The 9,214-nt window shown below is 32.8% G+C and overlaps 2 protein-coding genes across 2 annotated transcripts; one reads left to right on the top strand and one right to left on the bottom strand.

Moving 5' to 3' along the window:
• Window positions 1-2,483: 2,483 nt before the first annotated feature.
• On the top strand, window positions 2,484-4,400 carry LOC110802830 (homeobox-leucine zipper protein ATHB-4). Its single transcript, XM_022008293.2, has 3 exons — window positions 2,484-2,812; window positions 3,199-3,278; window positions 3,978-4,400. Exons 1-3 carry the CDS (start codon window positions 2,492-2,494, stop codon window positions 4,321-4,323), a joined length of 747 nt encoding a protein of 248 aa, XP_021863985.2. The 5' UTR covers window positions 2,484-2,491; the 3' UTR covers window positions 4,324-4,400.
• A 591-nt stretch (window positions 4,401-4,991) lies between these two features.
• On the bottom strand, window positions 4,992-8,444 carry LOC110802837 (actin-related protein 2/3 complex subunit 5A). The gene is made up of 4 exons (XM_022008301.2): window positions 8,250-8,444; window positions 8,067-8,139; window positions 7,869-7,969; window positions 4,992-5,415 (listed from the first exon to the last, which is right to left on the bottom strand). The coding sequence occupies exons 1-4, from the start codon at window positions 8,345-8,347 to the stop codon at window positions 5,280-5,282; spliced, it is 408 nt and encodes a 135-aa protein (XP_021863993.1). The 5' UTR covers window positions 8,348-8,444; the 3' UTR covers window positions 4,992-5,279.
• Window positions 8,445-9,214: the final 770 nt, after the last annotated feature.

Here is a 9,214-nt window from a genome sequence, read left to right as displayed (position 1 = left end):
AAAAGTTAATGTCCTAATGGAAAAGTGTGAGAGATTAAATGACCAAATGAATTTAATTGGTTAAAATAATAATTGGACACAAATTTTAATAAGAATATTAAATCATTTATGTATAATATAAAAGGAAATGTAAAGAACATTTTGGGACACCCAAAAAGGAAAACGTAAATAACAAAAAGAGACGGAGAGAGTAGATTTTTCCAAAGCAATACAGAGTATTCACTACCTCCAAAGCAATAACACTAATTTTTATATAAGACGGTGGTATATAAACGATCATATTGGTGTCATATAAATTAAGCAATGGATAAATGAAACTAATTAGTTAAGCAATAAAATCAATTAGTTAAGCAATGGAACTAATTAGTTAAGCAATGAAACCAATTAGTTAAGTACTGTAACTAATTAATTAAGAAATAAAACCAATTAGTTAAGCAATGAAACCAATTAGTTAAGCAATTAAAGTGGTTATTTCGATAAGGCGGTCTTACGCAAAATTTGCCGAAGCAATAATCATAGTTGTGAGGAAAATATGTATACTCGATATTTGACTCTGTAGCAAAGATAAATCATAAATTCTTATTTAGAGGTGATGTATAATAAATATTGTACATCATAGTAAAAGTTAAGTCAAAATGATTAAAAGATATCCCGATATAATCAGTGTCATATCTAGAATTTTGAATAGGGTAGAAATTTCCGAACATGCGCCTAGTAGAGGAAAATAAAATTAGTTCTTTTTCAAAAGTATCATGCAAAAATTATGTCCACAAAAGCATACAATATCAAATCATGCTAATAATTATATCGGAAAAAGTATTTGCCTTATACTTCGTACTCCGTAGTATAATTATGAATTTTGGAAAAATATATAATCAAAGTGTAACTTATAGCTAGTCATGGAACATTTCCTTGTATTTTTTCAGTTAAAGAGGTGGTAAAAATTAATTTTTATTTTATTTTTAGGTGGTAAAAGACAACTTTATTTTTTAGGTGGTAAAAAATAATTTGTCAATTTTTTTAGATGGTAAAAAACAATTTAACTAATAAAATAGAGTAAAGCAACCCAATATATAATAAATTTATTGTACACTTACTATATCCTTTAAAGATAAATATTGTCTTGGAGAAATCTCGGCCCACAAGTCCACAACACTAGAAATATCAAATCTGCAAATTATAAAAACCAGGTTTCAAAAGTAAAAGACAATCTTATTTCAAAAAAAAAAAAAAAAAAAAAAAAAAAAAGTAAAAGACAATCTAAAGGTAATTATGTTAACCAAAGCCATGAAAGCTCAACCATATCCTTCAAGATATAGCTTATCAAGATCAATAAACTTTGAATAAATAGACTTTTTTGCATTAAATATGTTTCCTTCCATGAAACCCCAAAAATTACCATTGTAACTTACAACTTTGAAAAACAATTAATTCCTTTTGACTCCTTTTTCACAATCAAAATTAACTTAACTCCCAAATTATTATTATACGTCCATTTCCAAAAACCAATAAATTTAAAGCTACTACTCCGTATTATTATTATTAATTAATCACTTAATTATGATTTTATTAAACTGAAATTAATTACGAGTTTGGAAAAACTGTCAGAAAAAGGCAAATCAAAATTATGTTTAGTAGTGTTAAATAATTATTCCATGACATGAGTTACAAACATGAAGTAATTAGTCAAAGCAGAGAAAGGGAAACCGGGACATGATTACTATAACAAGGAAATAACATTTTGACCAGAAAAACATGCCTATTACAGATTAGTTGTAGAGTTTTGAGGGTGGTATCCAAGGCTCGAGATCTATTCCAGACTACTCTGTATTATTAATTTATTATACTGTAATTATAAATAGGAAAACATTTTAACTCATGATTGAATTAATGGTGTTTGTAATTTGTCAATATAAATATAAGTGTGTTTGCTGCCTACTGTTTGTGTGAAGTGTAACACCCAACAAAAACACAAGTATTAGAGAGAGAAACTCTAGAGAGAGAAATTGACATGGGTGAAGAAGACAAGTTTGAGTTTTGGGGTTTGAGCTTAAGCTTGAAACCACCAATTACACATCTTAATCACAACCAAGTATGCAAGAGAGAGCCCCAATTTTCAACAGGTAATTTATTTATTTATCCTGTTTTATGAGATTGTAAAATAGTTGTTATTTTCTAAACAAAAAAAAAAAAAAAAAAAAAAGTGAAATATATATTTTAATATATTTTGTTCTTTTGATGGATAACATGTCCAATTTATCCTAGGAAAAGAATTGCATGAAGAAATTGCTAGATGGAATTTGTTTATGTTCAAAAAAAAAAAAACTTGCAATCTCATCGAACAAAAAGTTTAATAATCTTTAAAGAACGGATGGAGTACCTGCACGACTGCACGTGAAGTCGTGCATGTCTTTGAAAGTTGGATGCATGATATGATTAAACACTACATGTTTTGTTTAAAATTATTTTTACAGATGATGAACATCATCAAATGACAAAGATGCAGAAACTTAATACAACATTAATGATGATGCCAAGGAAGATTAATATGGGGATGGATCAGGAAATAAAATCACCACCAGAAATAATAGACTTGGAGGAAGTAATAGAAATAACAGGAAAAATAGGCTCCCCAAACAGCATCTTATCAAGTGGTACCGGGAAAAGGTTGGGTGGTTTTAGTGCAGAAAGCGACGACGAAGATGGCGGCAACGGTGGCGGTGAAGGAGGAGAAAGAAAGAAGCTTAGACTTACTAAGGAACAAATTGTGGTGTTAGAACAAGCTTTCAAGGAACACACCACCCTTAACACAGTCAGTTGTTTATTCCTTTCCTCTATTTTTTATTTTCATTTCTTTATTTTAGTTATTTCTTTAGATATAGTAATAAAATTTGGTCATTGTCACGTTAATTTTAAATTATTTTATATTTTACATTATTCGGAGATGTTATAGATCAACAGGACATTCTCATCAGAAACTTATTAGATACACTTGAGAAAAAATGATATTTTCTGTATTTATTTTGTGCATGATAACCACATGCGTAGAAAAACGTGTAGGGAACACCATTCTTGATACTCCCACCTACATGCTCCAATATTTTCTTGGGGGAGTATATGACAAGTTTACAAATAAGTCAACTAATTGAGTATTAATGTCCTACGGAGTAATTTTTTTTTCCTTTAATGTGTTCTCAGAAGCAAAAATTGGCATTGGCAAAGGAAGTAAATTTAAGGCCAAGGCAAGTGGAAGTCTGGTTTCAAAATAGAAGGGCAAGGTAATGTGAAAATTCTAGACCAGTTATTCAGATCAACCCATGAAAAATTAGTGCAAAATTGTGAAGAATAAAACTTAACATATTTTTTTAATCCGGATGAGCCATAAATATATGCATCATAAAAAATAAATGGAGCTCGGAGTTTGAATTATAGTGTGATGACATTATTCTACTCCGTATAAAAAAAAATTATGAGTTGTATTTGTAGTTGTAAAACTGCTTTAAAATCAAAATTCAACAGTTCAAGTTCACTTAAATCTGTTGGACGTTATGCTTTTTTCTAATGAATGTTGTGTTCTAACATAAAACCACATAATTTTATGAAAATGAGTTCATACATCTATTATTTTGGTTCAGATAGTAGTCATTTAATTAAGTACTTAACATAATAAAAGTTAATACTGACAAAACTACGTGTTGATCGATCAATGTTATTAGTATGTTTAACGCTTTGACTTTTAATTCTTATAATTAACCTTTACGACTATTTATCTGCCCCTCCCAAAAAAAAAAAAACCTTTACGACTATTTATCTTTTTCTTTTTAATACGGAGTATTAGACTAAATTTTCGGATTTTTGTCATTGTTGGCGGCCTTGTATTATACGGAGTATATTAATCCGTAGTTTTATCATTTTCAAGTCATACGGAGTATGTTGGTACTTGGTTTAATTTTCATGTATGATTTTGCTACATTCAGGACAAAGCTGAAGCAAACAGAGGTTGATTGTGAGCACTTAAAGAGGGTTTGTGAGAATTTAACAGAAGAAAATAAGAAGCTACAAAAAGAGGTGCAAGAACTGAGGGCATTGAAGGCCTGTCCCGAACAAATGCATGCAAACCACCCTCCTACCACCCTCACATTGTGCCCTTCTTGCAAAACTGTTTCTTTCAACTCTTCTTCCGCCACAACCAAAGCTCCGGCCGGTGAAATGGGGCGATACCCGATGGCTGCCTTCCACCGGCCTATCCCGTTAAACATAAAAAAGCTTTCATTTACGATAAACAATAATCGAGTGTTCGAGTCCCATATTCCTCGCTCGTAGTGTGACAGTAATAGGACTAATAACTTATAATATTGGAGGTATATTTACTCAATGTCAAGATTGACTTAGGGGTTGAAATTAATGGTATAAAAGCATGAAAAATTCCAAATATTGAGTTTGGAAGATAACGGTTTGCTTAGATGACATAATGATGTACAGACAATGATATGGGAGTGGGAAAGAAATATTTTAAACTGTCTGATTCATGCAGTATTTTCTTCTGCTTTTATTTAAACTTGTTTAATTGATATATCACCTGAAAATGGTATCTGTGCTGGAGCATGTCGCATTGACATGCTCACCAGTTCAACAATATGTTACAAAAACATCTGCAAGTGGGATTAAAAGAAATCAATACCTCGTTTTGAAACTTCACAGGCTAAACTAATTGACATCTACGTAATCAGTAAATATTACAGAGTAGAACAAACTCTCTACACTGGTGGACGCAAATATTCCACATTTTTTGACACAGTAGTGCAGAACTGCATAAAATAGCTTCACTCTTTTCACCCCATCTGAAAATCAAACCGTATCTGTGTGAAAAAAATCAGATATTGAGTAAATGAAGATACTTGCTCCATCAATCCATTTCTTCTCTGTGACCTCAATCTCTAACACTACAGTGCACAGTTCTTTATGTGTATTGAAGGTGTGAAACACAATCATAAAAACAATAAATCTCTATGTTACGTGACATCTGATGATCTGAAAGTTTTGCTAATGGAATGTAATCTCTGATATAATGACAAGAGCTTAGAAGCTCTGAGTTTTACAGGGATGAGACAGATAAGCGAGATAACTGCCTAGCAAAGAGTGAAGACATCAACTTCTATACAAATCTTAAGAATTCTCCATATCCCTTTTCTAAAACAGGGATGCATAAGGGTAGAAGGTGTGACGTGTGAGATCATTTCTATCAGATGGTCCTTTAACGAGTTTTGTATTAACTTGAATCACACTGTATTCTGTGTATCAGCAAGACAGCGAAGTATGCATCCTAGACCAGCTCTCTGAGTCAGCTTTTCATGTATTCTGAGGCACTGTTCACATGTCGGACGATCTCCAGTTGACAAACCTCTGTACAAGTACCTAAAAATTTCAAGCCAAAACAACATTTTGAGTTACTACAAGCCATCGAGCCCATGACTACAAGTCTACAAGTCTGCAAGAACCTGGTTCAAACATTGAAGTAACTTTTTATTTGCACAAAAATACGAGTAAAGACTTAAGCCCGTTATGATGTTAAAAATGGAAGGAAGAGAACCTAATATGATGTTAATCAAATGTCCAGTCCTACATGGGAAGAAGTGAAAATGGGGGTTACTGCTTTCAGAGTCTTCCATTTCCAATCTTGTCACTACCATCCATCTCAATGAATCATTCAGTGAAAGATTTTTTTTTAAAAAACCATCGGCTTGTTCTCTATCTATATCCAACACGGAGTACCATAGATCGAAAGAAGGGAGGAATTTGCAAACACAAATTTTGAAGAGAAGACTAAAGCAAAGCTGCAAGTTACCTCTTTTTCTTGACTATCTAATTGTAGGTATTGGCAGGGTGTTTTGGAAGAGATGATTTGCATTGAATTGGCGGAAAGGGAGAGTGATGGATCCATTCCCTTGATATGGATATAGATTGGGGGAAGGGAAAAGGAAAAACAAGATCCTACGCTCTCCTCCCTTTCCCATCATGGCAATTCAAACACAATGTTGAAATCAAATTGAATCATTTTAGTCCCATGATCACAATTTTCAACGCATTTCCTGTCACATGGTTCCTACAATAGTATTTTCCCTAGATATGTATAATAATTAATATGGTATTATGGTATACTGCAATATTACAAGTTCATGCTTCAATTTCACAAGAAACTATCCTCTGGCATCAGTATCAAGTTGCATGATAAAAAATTATCAAAAAACAGTTTCAACACCCTATCCTACAATTTTTTGCACGGCCAACTTGATCAGCACCCAGAAGGTTGAAGCCAGTCACCAATACGCACATCAAACTAAAAAACATTAATTGGAGTGTGCACTGTTCCTGCCCTTTTCCAGTAAGCTTTGAGGAATATATGTATGATTTCACACAGGTCACAACTAGGGTACGACCTTGCTAGAATGCAATCACGTAGAATATTTGGACCTCTTCCTCAATCCTCATTACAACCTTATCATTAATAATTGCAGGCACCAAAAAAATATTCTTTTTTTCAATATCACACAATTCATGCTTCAGACTTACTGTTATCCTCTGGCATCAGATTTCAAGTTAGACAATACCAACATGCAGAAAAGAGGAGTACAATTTTACATTGGAGCAAGCTTCTGTCACAAAATTTTACAAAGGGAAAGAAATTAGATCCTAAACACATACTTTCGAGGATAAAGGGTCCCACCATCCTAGTTCTATATCCAGCAGTACCGTGTCCCAAGATAAGATCATTGAGACAGTCATTTTGGCAATGTGATTATTAATATATCTCGGCAAGAGATGACAAATACATGTTTACTCTTTTTGTCAAACAGTAAATGGAATCACCTCCAAAAGTATTGAACCACAGAATTACCTTCCAATCATAGGCACATCTATGCTGTAATATGGATATAACAAATTGGTACCGTGGAAATACACATCACTCAGCCAAAGAAAGATGATGGAGAGTCTTATTCTCTCTTCTATAGCGCTTAACGAGGGAATTGAGCTTATCAAATCTATAACTAATTTATGTAACTCAAATACCATACCAGCCATCTTTCAAAGTTCAAGCTATATTTCGGCAATTTTAAGAGAAAATTCAAAATAAATAGACTTTGTCAAGAATAACTACACAGTTAAGTTTTAGTATTTCTATTCATCTAGTACATATCCTAACACAATGTCCAAAACCGCCATCGAGTTTTTCTTTACATAATTGAAGGAGGTTACGTATACTACAGGGTAGAAGAGGGGTTTCCACATACTCCCTCCGTCCCTTAATACTCGCACCGGTTTGATCGGTGCGGAGTTTAAGACATTTGAATTGACTTATTAATTTAATGAGTGTTAGTTGATAGTGGAGTATTTTTTTTAATATAGTTAGTGGGAAATGTGTAAGAGGTGGAGAGTGGTGAGTGGGGGTGTGAATTTTTAAATGATTTTTTGTAGGGAATAGAGGTGTAGGTGGGGTTAGTAAGTAAGTGTGAGAAATAATATAATATTGGTATAAATTTGCATTTATAGAAGCGGTGCAAGTATTAAGGGACGGCCCGAAAAGGAAAGCGGTGCGAGTATTAAGGGACGGAGGGAGTAGACACAATGTTCAGGCTTCTAGTGCTTATAATTTCTAAAATGTTCAATACTACAACCAATTTTTCTGCTTTCAGAACCTACATTATGGTATTAAGCCAACAAAATTGCATCACTCGATCAACAATTTCATACTCACAATGCAAAAAGTCATCACATCATATAACTGATAGAATGCAACAAATTACGAAAGCAAAGTATACAGTGTTGAATAAAACATTGACATTGGAGATCAAAATGAAGGTAACACATACTTCATGAGAATATCATAATACTCAGAATCCAAAGAAGCGAGCATCCCATCAACATCTTTAATCGCCATTATCGCCCGATGAACCGCTATCCAATTCGCCGACTATACACAATTTATCCTCAATTAGAAACCAAAATTACAAACCCTAGGGTACAAATAATCACATTATGAAATTAAAAAGAAAAATGTGAGTATTAACCTTGCAGCGATCGTCTTTAGTTATGGCAGATGAACCTTCAAGCGCAGTTTTGAGAGCTTCAACTGGTTTATACCTAATTTTTTTTTCCCAATTTTTGTTAAACCCAGACTTTAAAATGACATTGATGATTAGAAATTGAAAAGCTTGAAACTTTGAAAAAAGAGGAGAGAGAAATTGGAATACTGTTTGAGTAAGCTTTCGATCTTGCGAGATTTGTGCTCGATTCGAGTGATGATGGCTTCTGCATTTTCAGCTTCGATGAAATCCTCGTGCCCTGCCATTGTTTTTCAGTCTCTTTTTACTCTCAAAAGTAAGATTTTTACACAGTTCTTTTTTTTGCAATTGGTCCCCTCTTGGATTTTGAAGTTTGATTGATGTCTTTACTCTTTAGCGTGCAAATGAGCTGAAATTCTCATTGATGGACAGTTTTTTTCGACTTATTTTGACTTATATTCAAATCAGATAAGAGCATCTTTAATGGTAAGCTAATTTGATAATTAACTTATTATGCCCATAAGATTTCAAGCTATTTCATTGTCTAGCTAATTTTTGCTCCAATGGCTAGCAACTAGCTTGTTATTTAAATTGGTCCCATTTGGCCCACTTGTCAATTAATTAATTGGCAACATTTGGTAGCTGGTTGTCAAGCAAATTAGCTTGTTTAAGCTAATTTGCTTGGCCAAGCTAATTTATTATTTTCACTCCAATTGTCTAGCTATTAGCTTGAAACTTTTATAAATTTCAAGCTAGTCCTTGGCTACAACCATTGGAGATGCTCTAATAAGTTTAGTTTAACAAAAAAAAAAAATTCAGACATTTTCATGCACAAATAAGTTTATTTCAGACAAAATAAGTTTGTTTTTCCAGATAAAATAAGTTTAGATAAGTTTCCCCTCCAAAAAAATATATATATATATATATATTCAGATAAATTCAGATAATATAAGTTCAGTCAAAATAAGTCCAATAAACCGGAGCCTAAATTACTCGGGTTCAGACTCAACTAAAGCCCGTTAATGTTCGTTTATTTAATAAATCAACCGTGCTTGAACACCTTTTGAAGTTTGTTTAATGAACTTGAACTTGAATTTGAATATGAACATGAACATATGTGTGCTCGTTCATTTAATTTCATGAACATCTCATTT

Source organism: Spinacia oleracea, chromosome 2 (assembly GCF_020520425.1).
Source record: "Spinacia oleracea cultivar Varoflay chromosome 2, BTI_SOV_V1, whole genome shotgun sequence".
NCBI classification, from domain to species: domain Eukaryota; kingdom Viridiplantae; phylum Streptophyta; class Magnoliopsida; order Caryophyllales; family Amaranthaceae; genus Spinacia; species Spinacia oleracea.
This window is presented reverse-complemented; position numbering and strand designations above follow the sequence as displayed.

Coding starts and splice junctions, on each gene's coding strand:
- LOC110802830 (XM_022008293.2), top strand. CDS start 2,492: ATGACAAAGATGCAGAAACTTAATACAACATTAATGATGATGCCAAGG. Junction 2,813..3,198: donor AACACACCACCCTTAACACA/GTCAGTTGTTTA, acceptor ATGTGTTCTCAG/AAGCAAAAATTGGCATTGGC. Junction 3,279..3,977: donor TTTCAAAATAGAAGGGCAAG/GTAATGTGAAAA, acceptor TGCTACATTCAG/GACAAAGCTGAAGCAAACAG.
- LOC110802837 (XM_022008301.2), bottom strand. CDS start 8,347: ATGGCAGGGCACGAGGATTTCATCGAAGCTGAAAATGCAGAAGCCATC. Junction 8,140..8,249: donor ATCGAAAGCTTACTCAAACA/GTATTCCAATTT, acceptor AAAAAAAATTAG/GTATAAACCAGTTGAAGCTC. Junction 7,970..8,066: donor CTAAAGACGATCGCTGCAAG/GTTAATACTCAC, acceptor AATTGTGTATAG/TCGGCGAATTGGATAGCGGT.